The sequence below is a fragment of the Poecilia reticulata genome, chromosome 10 (assembly GCF_904066995.2).
Source record: "Poecilia reticulata chromosome 10, P_reticulata-male-v2, whole genome shotgun sequence".
In the NCBI taxonomy this organism is placed as follows: domain Eukaryota; kingdom Metazoa; phylum Chordata; class Actinopteri; order Cyprinodontiformes; family Poeciliidae; genus Poecilia; species Poecilia reticulata.
Genome location: NC_088839.1, coordinates 24629802 through 24646925, shown reverse-complemented (window position 1 = coordinate 24646925; position 17124 = coordinate 24629802). Strand labels below are relative to the sequence as shown.

At 38.1% G+C, this 17124-nt stretch overlaps 2 protein-coding genes across 6 annotated transcripts; one reads left to right on the top strand and one right to left on the bottom strand.

Moving 5' to 3' along the window:
• Positions 1–546: 546 nt before the first annotated feature.
• Positions 547–8537, top strand: nkrf (NFKB repressing factor). 5 transcript variants are annotated; one of them, XR_014089316.1, is made up of 4 exons: positions 547–752; positions 1319–1452; positions 2999–7792; positions 7881–8537. XR_014089316.1 is itself a non-coding variant. In XM_008420609.3 (3 exons), exons 1-3 carry the CDS (start codon positions 715–717, stop codon positions 5206–5208), a joined length of 2376 nt encoding a protein of 791 aa, XP_008418831.1. In that variant the 5' UTR covers positions 547–714; the 3' UTR covers positions 5209–8537. The 5 variants fall into 5 exon arrangements, 4 of the variants coding, with proteins under 4 accessions (XP_008418831.1, XP_008418830.1, XP_081467848.1 ...); XM_008420609.3 differs by having other exon boundaries at positions 1325–1452; positions 2999–8537; XM_008420608.3 differs by having other exon boundaries at positions 2999–8537.
• A 2415-nt stretch (positions 8538–10952) lies between these two features.
• Positions 10953–16702, bottom strand: LOC103471539 (ubiquitin-conjugating enzyme E2A (RAD6 homolog)). Its single transcript, XM_008420607.3, has 6 exons — positions 16501–16702; positions 14673–14753; positions 13313–13338; positions 13023–13112; positions 12836–12924; positions 10953–11964 (listed from the first exon to the last, which is right to left on the bottom strand). Exons 1-6 carry the CDS (start codon positions 16542–16544, stop codon positions 11836–11838), a joined length of 459 nt encoding a protein of 152 aa, XP_008418829.2. The 5' UTR covers positions 16545–16702; the 3' UTR covers positions 10953–11835.
• Positions 16703–17124: the final 422 nt, after the last annotated feature.

Below are 17124 nucleotides of genomic sequence, written 5' to 3'. Positions count from 1 at the left end.
AAACTTTTAAGTCTGTATCGCTCAAACTTCCGCCATCTCCACTTCTTCTTTTGAAATCTAAAAAAGGAGATAAAAAAAATTAGAAAAGAAAGAAAAACAACAATATATAACAAAATAATATACTAAAAATATAAAATATATATATAAAGTTGTATACACATAAAGCAAAAATAACAAGACAAAACGCAGATTTAGTAGTAACTAGTTACATTTACTAACAAAACTGTATGGAAAAAAATTACTTTTGGGAGTATCTTTATTATGCAGTGCTTTTTATTTTTATTTTTAAAATGTTTCTTTTTCCTGATTTTATTTTATAAATCTTTTGTTTATATGAATTATTTTTCATTTTAGTTTTTAAAATTAAAAAATGTTCACACGACTTTTAAGTAAAAGCTATTTTATATTTTTACTTGAGTAAAAATATTTTTAAATATTCTCACTTAATTTTTGTACTCAAGTAAACAAAAGTAAGCACACTTAGTTGATTACATTGGAATAAGTAAATAACCTGAATCATGAGGCTAGGCAAAACTGATATTCTGCAAGAAAATTATTTAGATTCACAGCTCAGAAGTAAAATTTGCTTTGCGGAATTTAGAGTGTATGTTTATATTATTAAAAAGATTTATAGGCGTCAGGCTGAAGTACGGAAAGCCTGACGGGCCAATGTTCAGACAGGCGCCATGATTTTCCTGAGGATGCGGCTAGAAAATGGTCGCTTCCTGCTTGGATAAACGCGTAGCCGACAGGTGAAAGACTCCCCGCTGTTTAAAGCTCGCAGTTGAAAACACGTGTTCACTTGTTCCAGTAGAGACCAAAATGGATTCATTGATGTTACAAATACTCAGAGTTTCGCTTTCAAAGCGGAGCAGAGTGAGCTAGGTAGCTAATGCTATCAGCGAAGCTAGCTCGGTGAGGCTAGCACAGGATACTAACCGGTTTTTATCACAAATATTGAACATTTGATTCTGCTTGGTTAAATGACAGAGGTGTTACAGGACCAAAGCTCACACCTTAAGGTAATTCTGCATCACTAACTCTTCAGGAACGTGTTATTTAGGTTGCATTGTTATTTAGCTAGCTAAACGTGGCAACTTCTGAAATATTCATGAACTGCGTCACTTTGTAAAACCACAATGTTGTCATAAAGTTCGGCTGTTTTTCCGCATTTTAATATGAAAGCTACCTGCTATAAAACCGTGTATAAGAGCGATTGTTTAATACATGTTTTAGGCAGCATGCTAAAACAGTATGGACTGTCATTCATTCATGGTGTTCAGACACGTTGAGGTCTCATGTAGGTGTTTGGCTCCAGTAACAGGTATGATCCGGTTCTGATTCGGACAGTCCTGGTGATGGCAGAGGGGACTCACACTGGCGAAATGCCCTCCTTTGACCCAAGTCCTGGTGGTTCTGAAGCTAAAAAGAGACCCATTTCATCAGATGGCAGTGAGTTATCAGAGTTGTGTTGACATTATTTACATTTTTCTCATTATTTTTGCTTAACCGTAGCTTTGTGTGTCTAAAACCATAATTCTTTACTTTTATTTATTTTTTTTAGGATTGTTTATTTTGTTTTCAAACTATATAGACCACTCTATGTCTATACACATTAAACACTATATATAATTGAATTAGTCTAAAATATATGTTTAGGCAATAATTACTTGGACAATTTATTGTGATAGGGTTATAATTATAACAAGGAGTTTGTTGCTCTAATGCTAATTAACATTGTGAAGGTTATAGATTATTTTTGACATGCAATTTTTAAAGTAGATATAAATAAAATGGACAAAACGAAATGCTCCTCTTATTTTCTACCAAATGCTCTGATTGAATAAAAACAATTGGACATCTCAGTATTATAAGGGTATGAATAGTTTTAGGCTTAAACTGAGATTCCCTCCTACATCTCAAAAAATTCCTATTTTATCTACATATATTTGCAAAAACAAACAAACAACACATTTGTAAACTAACATAAAATGTTGTGCTTTCACATCTTAAAATAAATAAAAGAATAACTCATAAGTAAAACAGTACTAATGTTTTAATGTGGGAAGTATTTTCACTTCAACTGATATTAAAACCATCTTTCTGTTTTTCTAAAACAAGCTCTTATATATTTTAAAATTTATTTACAGTTTAAAATGAACATGTCACATGTTGACATAAATAATATACAGAAGAATAGTTTGAAGAAAATAATCTTTATAGTCTCAATAATTTTGGGCTCAATTCTCTATGTATGTATGTATATTATTTATACTATTATCGCCCATATCCCTCCAAAGAAAAAAAACTATTTTATTGACATTTGCAAAATAAAAAAATGGTAAATTAAGTAAAATGTTGTGCTTTAATATATTAAACCAGTAAAACAATACTAATGTTTTAACGTGGGAAGAAGTATTTTCACAGTAACTGATCAATTGCAGTTAATGTCAGCATGTGATATGTTCGTACTTAAACATAATAGTTTGAAGATAAATAATTTCATATAGTTTACCCTTTTCTCAAGTCAGTTACTATACCATAACCACCTAGTCATCAATCAAGCATCTTTAAATGCAAAACAGGCAATTAGGATATTTAAAGATAATAATAAAGAAAAATATATATTTGTAATGATACAGCACTACTGAATCAATATAATTCATTATTCAGGGTTTCCCCAGTGCATTATAAGCCTGGCGGGCCTTCAGGCTTTACTTGTGTTATTAATGTCTTCTAATGACACATAATTACCAGTAATATTTTCAAATTTCCTGCCAACTTTAAACATTTTTAACTATAAAACATGGAGGGCTCCTGGATTACTGCCCTACGACTGGGCTTCTGGGGGAAATCCTGTCATACCAAGATGGAATGTTACATTTTATTATCTTAAAATTAGAAATGATTCCACTCTTCCTGGTTTCTTTAGACAGATCGCTCCATAAGCAGAAACTCAGCGTTCCTTTGGTTTAGTTCTGACTTTGGGTTTTTGCAGGAGACGAACCCATGAGGAAAATGCCTTTGACCAAGTTTGGACCCCGACCTCGGTTTGAGCCTGTGCACTTCGTTAGCGGTGGGAGCAGCGGAGGAACCGGCACCGATGAGAAGGAGAACGATAAGGAGCGCAGGAAGAGTGAGTCGCACGACGCCAGACAGTGGGAGACCCACCACTCCGCCGCCAGCGGATGGGCGCAAGGCTTCTCCTCCCTCAGGCCCGCTTTCGACCGAGTGCCGTCACACTCGAGTGACTTTTGGGGTTCCCACAAGGACCGAGACGGTTTCTCAGGTAGCACTAGTGGACTGGGTTATGGAGGCCGCGGGTCGTCTTCGAACTACATGGCGAAAACGCAGCAGGACTACACCGCCAAGTACGTAGCGCACTCCTCCTCTCACAGCTTAAACTCGTACTCGAAGCCGCGGAGGTTCAATGGCTACAATGGTGGCGGCGGCAGCAGAACCAGCAGCTGGGATTCGGGTCGTCAGGGTTTGGGTTACGGCTATCAGGACCGGCCTTTCAGCAGAGTCTACAGCGACCCAAGCGCGGCCAGTCCCAAAGCAGCAGAGACCGCGAAGCCTCTTCCAATATCTCACTCCACGCTAGAGGAGAAGCAGAGGTTGATCACCAGTGTTGCCAACGCGTTGTCCGTCGCCAGTCATCACCCTGTGTTGATGACAGGAAGCGACTCACCGAACTACAACTTCATGTTGAGCCGCAGCATCCAGGCCTGCAAGACCAACCCGGAGTACATTTACGTCAACCTGAAGGATATCCCGCAGGCGGACCTGCCAAAGAACAGGAAAGTGCCGACGGACGGCTACGCCTGCGAACTGAGATGTCAGGGCGTGTATCTGGCAACCGGATACTCCGGCAGCAAAAACGGTGCAAGAGACCGCGCATCCGAGCAAGCTGTGAAGCTCTTCCTGAAGCCGGTGGAGGTCCGCGTCGTGCAGCGTCGATACCGACACCTGGTGGTCAGCGACATAGTCGTGTGCCAGACACACAGCCCGACGCCGGCGTTCCTGCCGGCGCTCCGAAACCCGGAGGACAAGCCGACACCGGGCTCCAAGGGCCAACACGAGCCCGACCGAAACAAGCACTGGACCGAGTTTGTGGTGATGGACAACGCGTACGACGCCATCTGCATTCTGAACAACTCCAACGCCTTCAACCGCATGAAGATTGACTACAAGTTTGTCCAGCTGCCCAGCAACCTGTGGCAGTGCAGCATCTTCCTGCAGGATGAGCTGATAGCGCAGGCGATGGGGACGAAGAAGAGCTCCAAACATGCCGCCGCCGAGGAGGCCGTGAGGAAGCTGCGCCTCAACCAAGCACAAAGGCAGCCCTGGCAGAAACAGTCCTTTAGAAATAATCCACAGGATTCTGGCAACTGCTTCCCGCCACAGTCGGACGGCGATTCTTTTGGGGTCAAAAAGAAGCAACTGAGCGAGCTCGTGATCTTGGAGAATAACGATAACGCCATCTGCATCATCAACGACACGGCTCAGTTTAACAAAGTGACTGCGGATTACAGATTCTCAGTTTTGCCCGATCATCACTGGAAGTGCGAAGTTTACCTGGAAGGGCAGTACGTCGCAGCGGGAGTTGGACCGAAGAAGTTAGTGAAGCACATTGCAGCGAATGAGGCGTTGTTCACCTTACGACAGACTCAGGCGGTCGTCAAGTCCAACTTGAGGAAGGAGGGACACAACGGCGCCATTTCCCGCTCTCAGATCCTCGCTCGCTCGGGCGAGGAAGCGCTGAAGCAGGAGATCAAGGAGGACAACATCGGAAACCAGCTGCTGCGAAAGATGGGCTGGAAAGGCGGCGGCCTCGGCCGGGACGGCGACGGCATCGCCGAGCCAATCAGAGTCAAGGAGCAGTTCTCCAGGGAGGGTCTGGGCATGGAAATGGTTAAAGCCGGAAACCTGCTCAGCAAGCGGGACATTGAGGACGTCATCCGCAACTACGCCAGCTCGGACAGAACGGACGACCTCCGCTTCTCCAACGAACTCACCGACGACGAGCGCAAGCAGATTCACCAGATCTCCCAAAAATACGGGCTGCGCAGCAAATCCTACGGACAGGGATGGGACCGGTTTCTGGTCGTCAGTCGGAAAGTACACAAAGACCAGCTGATTGGTCAGCTTTTACAGGAAGGACAGGTGGGCCGGTACGAGCTCGTCAAGCCTCAGGCGTCTCATTAAACTGCATGAAAATAAATTGGAAATTTCCTCCGAGTTTTACTTCAAAGCATATCACAGCAAAGGCCCGGTTCAGACATGGCAGCAGCATGCGTCCTGGCTTTAAATGTCACCATTCATACCTGATAGTAGGGATCATTCAGCTGCTTCACATGTACCTCTACACACAGCTTGCATCAAATGTTACAATAACATTAATTTAGCTGTTCGATTGATAATGTTTCAGGATAAAATAACAACAAAGAACTTTTGAAAACAAGATTTGGGAGAACAAAGTTTGAATTTATTGTGGATTAAGAATTATACATTTTGGCTCAAATTTATACAAACAACCCTTTAGCTTCTGGCTAATTTACAAAAACACATTGCTTTCAGATTTTTAATTAAAGTTTTAGCTTAATTTTACTGGGATAATTGATTGCTCTTGGTAGAATTAGTATAGTTCTTTAACATTAGATGACTTTCTGCCACTGACCTGATTTTTTAAGCATAATCCACATCTTTTCAAAATCTCTTTATCCCAACACTAACACTTAAAAACTTTCCACCTCTGATGAAATGTAATTGGTTAGGAGGTTCAGAAACTGAAAACCACATATTCTACCAAATATGGAAGAAACACCTTAAGTTAGTTTTCTGCTCAGTCAAGACAAACATTTGAGCTACACTTCAAAAACACAAAATCTTACCAAGTATTTTTGGTTTAGTTTCTAGTATGTGTGAAATAAGACAAAGCTAACATACAAGTAACTTTTCAGCAAGATATGAGCTTGTTTTAAGTAAATCCTTAATTTTGATTTAAAAGAACAACTATTTCCACTGGCAAATTGTTTCACTTAACAGACATTTTCCCATAAGTAAAATAATCTACCAGAGGAACTAGGAACCTTTTTATCAACATCAATGAATTGTTGACTTAAATCATACTTGTACATCCTGCTGAAAAGTAGCTTGTAAGTTAGTTTTGTCTCATTTCTATTGCACTAAGATATTTGCAGTATAAACTAGACCAAAAATGCTTGGTAAGATTTTGTGTTTTTGCAGTGTAGATTTGAAGTTGATGCTTTGAGACACAAGAACACACTGGTGGTGGCGGCAACATCATGCTGAGGGAAAGTAGAAAGATCTCAGCCCTATTCAGAACTCATGAACTATGCCTAAAAGGTCAATGCCAGGAAATATTCATTATAAAGAAGACTGGTCAAAAGTCCAAACAGCATCATGCAGGAAGTTCGAATGCTACAGGAAGTACGATTTCTCTGCAACTTACTCAGGGACAATTAACCAAATATTTAAACATGTTTGAATATATTTGAGCCTGAATAGGTAAGTAAATTAAAACTAGGGCTGGGCGATAAATCAGCTTTATCGATAATTGAATTATCTGGTTTTGAAGATGTAATTTTCACCATTGGGTTTCCATGGTTCAGAGTGATGGCAGCACGCCCAGGGCGGCCATCTTGTTTGACTAGTTTGTTTAATTTACTTTGAATTCAGATCAACTTACAGAAGGAATGACTGAAATAAGTTTTTTTTTGTTTAAGATACTTTATTTCATTTGTACTTTTTATTTTTTGGAAGGAAAAAAAAAATCAAATTTTGGTTACATTTTTAAAAATATTTTTAATCCACACCCTCAGCACTAATTCAAACTTCTGCACCTGATTCTTGTTCTTAAAATCATTACAGTAATGTTTTCTTTCCATCCCATTGGAAAAAAAAGATTAGAATAAATAAATAAAAGCTCAAGATATGACTGTTTATGAAAGCGTGAGAAGGGAAACCAGATGTGATCGGACCAGCCAGGACCAACGCTGATGCCCCGTCTGAATCGGGTCCAACTGCAAAAACACAAAATATCACCAAGTGTTTCTGTCTAATTTCTAGATATTTTAACGTATTTGAAATAAGACAAAACTAAGATTTAAATTTTGGAAAATCTGGGGTTTTTATTTATTTTTCACCAATTTACTCCTTATGTTTCCCCAGTTCAGAGTGATGCCAGCGGCGGCCATTTTCTTTGACAAGTATGTTTTACGACTGAATATTAGGGCCAGTTTATGATTTATTTTAATTATGGTAATAAAGTCATAATATTTGGAGAGCAAAGTTGTAATTTTATGGGAACTCCAAAAAAAACGAACAAAAAAAAACAACCTATTTGGAAATGGCTTTACAGATAAATAAGTAGTTAATCTTTTGACATATCAGCATCAAATTACTTTCAGCAGCAGGACTTTGAAACTAAGACGAATCACAGCTGGTCACGATCTTGAAACTTTTCTTTTTTCTCTTAATTTTAAGATGTGTTCTTGTAAAATTGTGTCTATTCTGTTAATAGTTCTACTATATCCTCATAATTAAACATTCTTGCAAGCCAGGCCCTAATACTCTGTTGTACAACTCACAGAAGAGACAATGAAATAAAAACCACTTTTGAAAATATTTTCTGTTATTTGTAATTTATTTTCTTAAAAAACAAGAAAAAATTGAAATCAGATTTATTATGAAAAAATCAGATTTTATTTTTAATTCATGTCACCCAGTCAGAAGTAGCTTTTCGGCAGTGTGTAGGAGCATATTTTAAGTAAATAATTCCTTAATATTGATTTTAAAAAAACTACAAAGTCCACTGGCAGATTATTTCACTTATAACAGAGGAAAAATGTTATAAGTGAAATAATCTGCTAGTGGAACTAGTACTTTTTCATCAATAACAAAACATTATTTACTTAAAACAAGTAGTTTGTCTTATTTCAAATGTAGAAACTAGACCAAAAATGCCTGGTAATAACACATTTCAGCAAATCTAAAAAAACAAAATGTTTTTTGACATTCCTTCACCGTTAGCTGACTGGAGGGTGAGTAGTTTCTTTCTCCAGACCTCAACTCTTCAGTTTTTTATTGCTGAAAATAACTCGTTCAGTTATATTCAGTTTTTAAAAATTGGCTTCTTGAACGTTTCCGTTTGACTGTTTAATGAACCCTGCAGAGTACGCGGCTTTTCTTTGGAAACACTGTAGAGGGTTCACTCATGCAAGACCTGGATTAAAGCGGCATTAAAATCTTAACTGTAGCTAAATGTATACCAGCCTTACTGTGGTAATGCACCTGTATTCAGGAATGTTCTCATTTTTTTTAGTTTTTGCTTTCAATTCAATTACAGGAGATCATTCTGCCAGCTGCATCAGTGATCCCAAAAACAACGTTTATGTAGAATCTGTGGTCTTAATTGTTAGATGGTTGTTTGTATGAGTACACTTAACCTGTCTGCTTGTTTTCACAGCTGTAAGTAATAAATAAATGAAAAATAATCAACAAGCTGAATTTAATTCAGATACGTTTGCAGATCTATATAAATTAGAAAGTCGATGAAAAATTTGTTCCATTGCAAAAAGTTAAACTCAGATTTATCCCACAGTGATGTTTACTTTTGTTCATTTGGTTAATTATGGCTTACAGAAACTGAAAACCCAGTTTTCAAAGGAAATTGCATCAATTTTAAAGCATTTTAAATACAGAAATGTGCCTTTCCTGAGGCAGTTGCTGCTTATTAAGTCTTTTAAGTCATCTTAAGACTTTGAAAAGCTAATATTTCAGCATTAATAATTTTAGAATCCGAATTTGTGGTTTTCATTAGCTGTAAAAACCGTGTTCTAGTTTAACTATTTAACATTTGACTATTGTAGTTTGATATTCACTTGCGTTCAGGTTGTCCACGCTGCGCATCCTTAAAAAGTCTTAAATGTATCTTAAAAATAATGCCTTGAAATAAAAAAAAAAATGATTTGACTTTAATCACAAACCTTAAATTTTGTTAAGACTACTTAATCTAACATATAAAGGTTATATTTTTTTTATCTTGGACTTTTCTGTCAGGCAAATGTTTGACCGCCCAAAAAATTTTTCATTGCGTTCCGTCTCGAGGTGGTTTACGGTTTATTCCATAGACATGAATACATTGAAATTATGTCTATGGTTTATTCTATGGATTCTAGACTAGATGCTAACGAGCTAGCAAGTGAGCTTTTCTGCGTTGATCATCAATGTATCGCTTGTTTTCGCCACTTGCTCACTTCTGCTTCATACGACGGAGTATTAAAACCACACTTAGAAAACATAATTACATTTGCAGAAAGAAGTCAATATATTACTTTATTCTTATTTCGATTTTATCCTAGTAATATGACGTATCAGACGAGTTTATTCTCTGTATTTTTTCTTTCCCGTTTACTCGACAACGATTTCGGGGGAAAACGGAAGTGTTTTGTTGTGATCATAGTGTACATTTACAAGAAACCACCGAATGTTTTCTCTAACAACGGCAAATATTGAAAACAGGTTCCAGAGTGCGATGTTTCTGAAACGTATCGATGTCCGTTGTTGTGTAAACAGAGAAAACGGATCTTTTCTTCCAGAGAATCCCCAGCTCATGCATAGTACGACGCAAAACATAGCTGCTTCCTACAATCCACAGAAGAAACTACTCACAATGCTGGTGTTACTTCAATTCGTGTTTCCCCATCAGATACGGTTCCCTCAGCCTCTCTTCACCGCTCCGCACCTCCCAGGTGACAAAATACACGGCTGCTTGTTCAGCGCTTATCTAGAGAACTACGGACCAGCCCCGGCTCCAGACGAGTTTAACAGGGGGGCATCGACTTATTTTTTTTGGGGGGGGGGGGGGTGGATGAATCTACGGAGCTGAACATAGACAACATCAATAGCCTACAGGCTACTTGTTAATTAAGGTCATTGTTTAGCTATCATCACCTGCATCCAACAGCTTTACTCAACTCAGTCTGTTAGTTTGGGGGAAAAACTGTGAAGTTATTTACGTTTTGCTGGTTTGCTGCCATGATTCTAACACACCTGCGAAGCAGCAGCAGGTCTCCTTCACTGCCGCACAGGTGTAAACCCAGCCATAGACATAAGGCATTATGTCTATAGACATAATGCCTTATGTCTATAGACATAATGCCTTATGTCTATGGTCTCAGCGTTCATGTTGCGTTTGAAGGCGGCTCGGAACAACAGATTACACTTGTTCACAACGGATTAAACTGTTTTAACTGCTGAAAAAGGTGACAGAGGAGGCAGATATGGGAAGTGCGGAAGCCCCTATTTTATCAAATTGATATAGGAATAACAGACTGTTGGCCATTCCAAGGTAAAAACAATAAACACCTTCCAGTCCGGGGCTCGCTACGGACACCGTGAAAGCTCAAACAAGGTGTTTCAGCAAAGTTATCCCACTTTTTCCAACTGCATGCGCCCTAATCAGACGCACACAATGCGTGTTTTCTCCCAATCTATGGGAGAACAGCACCTGATGGGGAAACGCGAATCCACGTGCCTTCAAGTACAACTTTTTTTTTTTAAACACATGCGCACTAGTTTCAAAGAACCTAGCACCAACCAGGCGCAGCGAGAGCATTGCACGTTTTCTATGTGTACAGTTACGGTGTAAACAAAGATTGCAATTAGAACGTTTTCATGGAAATGATTCAACAAAAACGGAACAAAAATTCAGTTTTTGTTGGGTCATTGTCGTGTAAACGCCTCATTAGCATAACCCGAGTTCTCCGTCAGTTTCAAAACCGTAAGATACCAAAAACAAAACCTCAGCTTGGCACTACGGGGTATTTTGCGATGCTTACAATATCGCAGAGCATTAAATTTTTTTAACTTGTTGAAACCTGCAGATACCCTTGAGTTTATGTACTGTGATGTAAAAAGTCATCACGAAGAGTTGCATATTTATTTTATTTACAAGAGAATGTACAGTTTGTTACATGGGTTACCAGTGCTGTGTATTCTGAAAAGACACCAATGTTTGCCAAAGTGTAATCAGATTTGATAGTTATAGGATTGTAAAATAGCATATAAATGTTTTCACATAGCTCTTAACCCATAAAAAAGTAATGCACCCTCCAGAATGTGGTAAAAGATAAACCTACATATGCAGGTGAATTGGGTCGAAACTTGTGAAACTGTAAAAACAGTAAGGATGCTAAAATCCTGCTTTTCAGAGGAGCAGGAGGTAAGACGTTTATTAATATTTCTCAGGTTCTATAATCAAAAAAAGGCATGGCTGTACAGGAAAAGATAAAAACTGACCCCGAAAGGCATCTGTTGAGTAATAAGAGGGACCGATAGTCATGTTGGTATTTTTTTTTATCCCTCCAAGGCTTTCAATGTGCAGACAAAAAAAAACAAAGGGGGTTGAGGGGTTTTCATGTTGTTGGCCCATTGAAAATGAACTGCTTTATTTTCTGTGAATATAAACTGGCAGTATTTACAAACCAAACCACCTAGCCCTACATACCCAATGTATGAATTACCAGGAAGAGGTTTGATTATTGAGTGTTGAAAAGAAAACAGGCGTATAGGAAGTAACCCAGAGATAACAAGGTACATTAACTTTTAACTGCTCCTGTCAAACAGCAGCATTCGGCAGCAGTGAATGCCACAGCACTACAGCATACAAACTTAGCAACAGTAAGGGGACAAAGTATACCGGAGGATCTTAACAGGTGTGTTGTCATATCTGTGTTTCTGATGTCTTCTGGATTGGTGGCTTCCCTCGATTCTGCAGTGCACACTGTTCATGTGCCTGGTGATTAGGTGTCAACAGTCACGCCAACTCTGTTCAACAATAGCAGAAACCCTCTTCTCATACTCCCGCTTGTTTTCCTGGTAAAGCTGGGCTGCTTGGCTGTTGGCTGGACTGTTCGGGTTTGGCTCGTCCAGTAAAGACTATATATTCAGAGAACATCAGCCGGTTAGTGTTCAAGTCAATACATAGCTTCCACAAGTCTGAACCGGAAGTGATCCATGTCACCGAACCGCCATCTTGGTATGCAAGTGAACCATGGCTTTGAGACCAACAAAAAGAAACTATTTTGACACTCTTGACCAATGAGCAAAAAAAAAAAAAGACATAAACAAAATGGCTGCTGTTGGACCCGTATGAGACGGAGAATGAAAATATGTCAGATGATGTGGACAAGCTGCCTCCGATCTCATACTAAGAAATAGTTCACCATTTAGAGAACATGAAGTTTGTGACCACCATGCAGGAGCTTTCCAGCCTGAAATCCATGGACGCGCACAATCGATGTTTAAACGGATGTGTAAAGGATGTTCAAACTCTTTGCATGAATAGCAACGTTCTGGTGACCGGCAGAGCAAGTCTGTCGTAACAAACACGTAGGCTACATGTTCGTCTCAGCTTACAGATAAAAGCTACATTAACTCAGCTCATGCTGCTAGCTTGGCAGCAAGTACTAAATATCACTGATATTTATTAGTATTACACAAAGGTGGGTAGAGCACTCAAAAACTAATCAAGTAATAGTTATAATGCATTTATATTAATTTCAAGTTAGATGAAAGCTATTTTTAAGATTGTGGCTTGTTTGCTGTTGTCATAGCAACTCATGACAGCTACAGATATCAAGAATGCCATCATCTACAAAGTTCCCGTAAGTAATGTGTTCACGTAGTTCTCATGTGATGTCACACTTCTGGTAGCTTTGTAGCCGACAGCCATCCTGGTAGCTCAGACCACTTCCGGTTCAGACTTGGAGGGTTTTTACTGGACTGTGGTTCTGTAAAGTTGTATTACCTGTATCGAAGTTAAGATTGAAGAAACATCATAGGTTGGACTCCAGCGATTCTGAAGTATATCCAAGCATATGCTACCGTCTGCATACACTACAAAGAAAAGAAAAAAAAAAACATCATTAAAAGCATTTCTTACTTTAAGCTCTCAGTTTATCTAAGATTTAAGAAAATAAGATTTGTTGACATACCATTGGGATGGAACATTTTGGAGACAAATCTCACTGTTGGAGGTTTATTAGGATATTCTTCTGTGAATTCAATGGTAAGTTTGAAGGTTCCTGAAAGCAAAAAATTGTAAATTAAAAGCTGAATTTAAGGATCTAAAGCCAATTTATTTAGTGTTTTATTAAAATTCTCCAAACGAATACCAACTTTATCTCTGTGTGTAATATTTACAACAATTTAAAGACTTATTTTTGAGCAAACCGAGTATGTTTTTCTATGTTTTAAGAAGATGAATTAAGAGGAAAACACATACCATCTTCAAAAGGTGTTCCCTCTGGCCTACAAAAACAAGAAACAAGATATGTTGTATATCATTTTATAAATGTCTGGGAAATTCCAGTTATCAGCAGTAAAAGTTTGTTTTCCTCTGACATTAAATGGATAGCCGTTATTACACCATATAACCGTTATATAAAAGAGTGTTGCATAAAAACGTAACTGCAGAGTGAAAGACACAAAGTTCAATGGCATGGTTAATAAGAGATTGGCAAAAGTCCTGAATGTTTCCATTTGTGACTTCAGCTGGTTTGGAAATCACCTTAATTGACATCTGCAATTGAAAATCAGCAACAAAAGCTTCTCTGACATTTTAGCTGGAGCTTTCTTTCCTCCTTGACATTCTGCTAAACATTTTATTGCTCCAGACGATCAAAAATACCTTTAGGAAGACTCACAACCAAAATTAATCTGGAATCAATGCAGCAGTTTTTCCACACACTGCTTCTGTTTTTTAGCAGTCACTTGTTCTTAGCATTATTTGCTATTATCAAGTCTTAACACCAAGTACAAACATCAGGATTTGTACTTGGTCAATGGCAGCCTCAAACAATTACTACTTATTATCATTATTAGTGATGCACCAATTTTTTTTTTCTTTCTTTCTTTACAGTCGATACCAATTTTCAGCTAGTTATTAGGAAATATTTTCAGTGGATAGCCACGGTGCAGACACTACAAAAGTGCAATTAATCACTCTTAATAAATGTACTAAAGTTAGCAAACCACAAGCAGAAAGCCTGAACAATTACATTTATAAGCTTGTTGGTGGACGGTTATTCTAACCTTTTTCCTCAGGTCTTTTTACTTGAACCAAAAAACGTAAATACATGTGATTATCACTGTATAATCACATGTATGTAAAACAAATGGCTTAAAACAAAGCCATTTGTTTTACATTAAATAAATGATGTTACATTTTGCATAAGATTTTTGTGGTAACTGGTAGGCCTGTTGCAATAAGCGATAAATTAATTAATCGCATGATAATTTAAAACAAGCTCAATAATTTCCACTTGCATGATTTATAATTTTTCTCTTTCAATCAAAAACTGAATAATAAAAGTCTTCAGTCTGGTGTATCTGTTGTTTTATTTACTTTGGATATTTAAAATGTCTTGTAGTTTCAGTGTTAAATGCTCCTCAGAATTGAAAGCATCATCATCCCATTTCCATTGCATTACTTGAAAATGGACACAAAACAATGACGTCATTGTTGCATTTTCAGACAGGAAAAACAACCTTTTTCAACACGGCCTGATGAATACCGATTAGGATCATTGAAGGAAAGGTACATCTGTACAGCTGACAACCTGGACTTGACCTGATTCACTTACCCAAAAATGATTGCATTCCAAACCATGATGTTGTTTTCTGACGGGGCTCCGCTGACTCCAGCTGGAGGGTCCTCCTGCAGCCTGAATACAAACAACATCAGAACATGTTCATGGAGAAATAAAATCAATCACTGCTGTGTTGCGTTTCCTTGGTATGAATAATGAAATTTCTAATGGAGCTTATAATGGGTATAAAATATTAAGTAGCATTTATCCTAAAACAACCTTGTAAAACTTCTGTGTGACGCTACTGGTCAAAACTAATTGCACTCAAAACATGTTTTGGGATAATACTGTGTGTTTTTGTTGAGGTAGATATAAATGTGATGTACTGACTAATAGGAAAAAAAAGACTTCTAGCTGAATAAAAAGGACTAATAATTTACTGTGACCTCTGAATATTTTAAGCATCTATTCCATCAATCATAATAGGCAAAGATCATATCACTGACTTCAATGTTTCTCTTTAATGATACAGCTAGACAAACTGAAAACGAAGTGGCAAAAGCAAATGAGATGGGTTAGCAGTGCTTGCCTACAAGACATGTTACTGTAGAATATAGTCACTAGCTGCATTTCCACTGGACACATTTGCGCAATTTGACATTTTGAAAATAAATTTGCTTACTGGAAACACGGCAATGTCGATAAAAGCTTTTTTCATAAAGTGTTTCGGTGATAGGATGATGTGTTTTTTTTTTTTGGTTGTATTCAAGTTGGTTTATTTCACAAAACTGCTATGGAAGCAGTTTTTTTTCGCACTGTACAGTCACATGACTAACAACTGATGTTGCCACTAGCAAACGCTGAAGATGACAACAGAAAGTAGTTGGATGATGGCGCGGCATGTTTTACAATAACTTATCCTGTGAACAGATGTATTCACGTCAATACAGCGTCTGGTGTCCAGAAATTCAGTGTTGGTATGTACAGTCTTCAGTCAGAGGCCTCTTCAGAATACAAGACTGACTGCTACTGGGAATCATTTGAAGATAATTGAACAATAAGAGTTGCTACTTTTAATTTTCCATTGGGGTACATTAAGTATTTTTTTATTGAATAGGGATAACATTATTGAAATGTTATCCAACAATATCCAATTGGAACTTATGCATAACACCATTCACTTAATATTCTTCAAGGTAAACAGACTCCATTCCTTAGTTAACCCTGTAAAAGAACAACGTAACAGAGATTTCTACTGTGGAGCCAAACTGGATCAGATCATTAAGTCTGTGGTCGTTAGTGGAGTCTAACTGGAACATGCATAGATTGACTATGTGCCGCAGATAGCTGTGCTTAGTGAGTGCAGGTGTTCAGCCTCTACATGGCAGATGGTTGCTGATCCCCAACCTTAAGCGATGATCCATCACGGCCCGGGTTAGAAGCAACCTTTCCTCTAGCTGAAGGACCATATGGCCACTGACTTCAACTACATCCGCGCATCTGTTCAAGTCTCTGGGAAACATATACACTTTTTTTTTTTTTTTAAAGGTTATATTTGTGGCTCGTACACCATCAAAAGCAATCACTGGTCCTGAATTACACAACGTAAATGTTACAACCACAATCTGGTTTGCTTACGCCGGTAGACGCGGACCTGTTGGTCAACGTTACGAACAGTTTCCCATTAAACTAAACTGTAATTACAAACAAGTAACACTAACAATAAGATACATTTAGTTGACATTTACAGATCTGTTTGACTATTGACTATTTTGTGGTTTACCTTGTATTTGTCACTTGAGCTAATGCTAAAAAAAAAACCCAAAAATACCTAGCTTCAGGATGCTAATGTTAGCTACTTCTGTTCCCCCCTATAACTTACCGTTTAAAGTCTCTCATTAAACGTCGTCGTGCCGGAGTTGACATAGTGCTAATCTGAAGAACTAAGGCCTCAACAAACAAACAAGAGAGCTCAAAAGATAGCGAGATCTTCCGTAAGGTGTTATATTTCCTCAACTGATAGCTGAGCAGCCAACGTTTGCTATTAGTTTGACAAATACTTGGGCTGCTTTTCGTCTGTGACGTTACCATTTACGCCACGGAGGGGAGGTTGCTTTTGATAAAATTGTAATATTATATGGCAACAAAATCACAACAACGTAGTATAAATAAATTACAATATGTAGAATTAAAGTGTTTTTTTCTGAAGCTAGATTAAACTCCTTATTGTTTTAACTAGAGCATTTTTAAATCAGTCGAGGAACCCTATCTTTTCAGTTGGATTGCTCCACATGAATTACGTCATATGTTTGCTAACATGTTTCGTTTTGTTGGGGAAGCAAAAAGCATTCAGCGACCCACTATAGCTTCACAGTGTATCTGGTCCTCATTTGCATTAGTTAATATTTTATCTTTGTCAACTGAAACAATTTGTGCTCAGTCTAATCAACTATCTTAACAGGAAAGTGTTTCTAGTTTCTGTATGTAGTACTGGTGAAAGACCACA

Excerpts from the sequence above, each read along its gene's own strand:
- nkrf (XM_008420608.3), top strand. The coding sequence starts at position 715 with ATGGTCGCTTCCTGCTTGGATAAACGCGTAGCCGACAG. Across the intron at positions 753-1,318 it reads GATAAACGCGTAGCCGACAG|TAACAGGTATGATCCGGTTC; the intron begins GTGAAAGACTCC and ends GTTTGGCTCCAG. Across the intron at positions 1,453-2,998 it reads ACCCATTTCATCAGATGGCA|GAGACGAACCCATGAGGAAA; the intron begins GTGAGTTATCAG and ends GGGTTTTTGCAG.
- LOC103471539 (XM_008420607.3), bottom strand. The coding sequence starts at position 16,544 with ATGTCAACTCCGGCACGACGACGTTTAATGAGAGACTTTAAACG. Across the intron at positions 13,113-13,312 it reads GGGAACACCTTTTGAAGATG|GAACCTTCAAACTTACCATT; the intron begins GTATGTGTTTTC and ends TTTTGCTTTCAG. Across the intron at positions 12,925-13,022 it reads CAAAATGTTCCATCCCAATG|TGTATGCAGACGGTAGCATA; the intron begins GTATGTCAACAA and ends TTTTCTTTGTAG.